At 34.9% G+C, this 2,329-nt stretch overlaps 1 protein-coding gene across 1 annotated transcript; it reads left to right on the top strand.

Annotated features, from left to right (window-relative positions):
* Nucleotides 1-1,104: 1,104 nt before the first annotated feature.
* LOC131873530 (uncharacterized) lies at nucleotides 1,105-1,986 on the top strand (the record flags this gene model as incomplete). The annotated part of the gene is given in 2 exon segments (XM_059216366.1): nucleotides 1,105-1,296; nucleotides 1,528-1,986. Coding segments are annotated over 2 exon segments (222 nt in total), but the record flags the coding sequence as incomplete, so codon positions are not given.
* Nucleotides 1,987-2,329: the final 343 nt, after the last annotated feature.

Below are 2,329 nucleotides of genomic sequence, written 5' to 3'. Positions count from 1 at the left end.
CAAATACCTCCAATATCCCAGCAACTTGATACAAAATGCTAAAGGTTTTTGCAGAGCAATAGAACAATATCACATATAATCAAGTCGGCAACCTCCAACAAGGATTTGATTCCTACATAAATAATAGTAATGCTTGCTAAGAAGTGCTAGCTTGGTGATCAAGCATCGACACCTTTAGCATAACGTCCAACAGTTACAAGAAGGCCTCTGCCACCAAGATGGTGGCCACCTCATTCAAAGTTGGTGGTCTTCAAACAAGGTGCAAGATAATAATGTGATACTTCGCATAATACACACATCCAACGTAAAAATGGATATATTCATGTCCATACACGTACGTTATCAATGTACATGTGTGGGTATGAATATATCTCTTAGTGCATCAATCCATAAAAATGCCTTTGATATATATATACACAATAACAAAATAAACTCAGACCAAGGATACCTTACTACTTGTCAGTGCAAGGGTGACAACTGACTCTAGGTCAACATCAATAGGGTGGTATGGACTTTACTCTACCAAGGCCATGACGCTCGAGGTATACGTCCGTTTAACCGGACGCAGGACTTATTGGCAAGGTTCTTTTCTAATATTTGCGACCCTATCCTTGATGATACTCTCTCCCTTCCTCCTGAGGGTGTTGTGGTTCCTACAAATACGTGGTCACAATAAAATTCAGTTAGTCACATCTTAACCGGTTTGTCAATTTCATAAAATATTGCTAATTAAATAACTTCATCAATCCTTTCCTTTTAGATAACAACTTCATTCATAGAAGAATAAAACAATGTCACTGATTAGCCAAAACAAAGCATAAGAAGCATTTTTTCAAAATCAAGAAAGAGGGATGTAATAGGCACAGATAGTTTCAAGATTATAACTAGTCAAGTGTTCACTCGTGTGACTAGAGCTTCAAAAAAATTAATATCCTGAAATTGTCTATAGCTCAAATGAGAAATGTGTAGAAGTGGCAAGGAACATAGGTATGAATAAAACCTTGTATTAGTTAGTCGTTTAAACTTTCAGGAACATTTTGGAAATTTCATTGATAATATAATGCTTTTAAATGTTCTTATGGCTTTTTTGTTGTGCTGCAATAGTTGGGACTGGCCATCAGAGGAGTTACTGCTGGTCATTTTCCAGCAGCCACGTTCATACTGGTCTCAATGGGTAGTACCTTTATTTTACTGGTAGGATGGAGAACACTGTTCACATCTGTCTTTCCTAATGATGAGCAGAACAGAAAGAAAAGAGAGATTTACAAGCAAGGAAGTCCACTAGAATTTTTTGAGGTAACTTTGTTTTCCATGCCTTCTTGCTAATTCTGTTTGATACTAGATTTTTATTGAATTGTTTAATGGCAATGACTTGTAAGATAGTAACCTTGGTGCTTTTAAATTTCAATAGTCTAAATGGAGAAAGCTTTTGTTGAGCACTGTTACACGTGATTGAACAGATGAGAATGATTGAAACTATGATATAATAATATTATATAATAAATTACACTGTTTTGTTGCCTGCAGCTGCTTACTTCTTTAGTGAGGCGGTGGTAATCATTTATGGTATATATTGCCAGAGAACTGTAGATTTGCTGTCAAACTTGTTTTACCCAGTCCTTTTTCTCTTACAAGGACGATGATTTAGCAGTCATCTGGCATTTGAATTGTTTCCAAGGATCCTTATCTTCTCTCTCCCATTCTGCTTTATTGTATTACCTTATAACTCTTCTAGTATTGTGCTCTACATGCCTGACAGTATCCAATAGTTCCAATTGATCCACAAATATATAAATATAAATTCAGAGGAAAAGCAAATAGTTAGGCAATGGCATTTTCTATTCCTTTACACACAGCTGACACTAAGGAATCTATTCTTGTTTTTGAGAATTTGTGCTAAAAGACATAACATTTGTTGTATTAGAATATAACTGTGATTAATTGTAAGATTTGAATAAAGGAAAATAGAATAATCTTACTGGACAAGAGTTCTATCAGTGTTTCTCTGAGCTTCGGGGATGGCAATTTTTTATTTTTGATTTTGAGGATGGCGGAGGGATTGCTATTAAATAATATATAAAATTAATGTTTGAATTTTTGTAGTATAAATAAATGAAAACTATCTAAAACTAATATAAACAAACCAAAATTCTGTTAATGAGTAATTGTGAAAAGAAAAGAGAATAGAAATGAGAATTGGAAGCCTCTAATGGAGGGGTTTGGTAAATTGAACTTCGATGGTGTGTTGCGAGGAAATTGGGGCCAAGTTGGGGCTGGGTATGTTCTTTGTAAAAATTTAGGAGCTTTCATGAAAGGAAGATCACTTTTG

This window comes from Cryptomeria japonica, unplaced genomic scaffold, assembly GCF_030272615.1.
Source record: "Cryptomeria japonica unplaced genomic scaffold, Sugi_1.0 HiC_scaffold_1933, whole genome shotgun sequence".
Classification (NCBI taxonomy): domain Eukaryota; kingdom Viridiplantae; phylum Streptophyta; class Pinopsida; order Cupressales; family Cupressaceae; genus Cryptomeria; species Cryptomeria japonica.
Note: the sequence above shows the minus strand (reverse complement) of the source record. Positions and strands in the feature narration are given on the sequence as shown.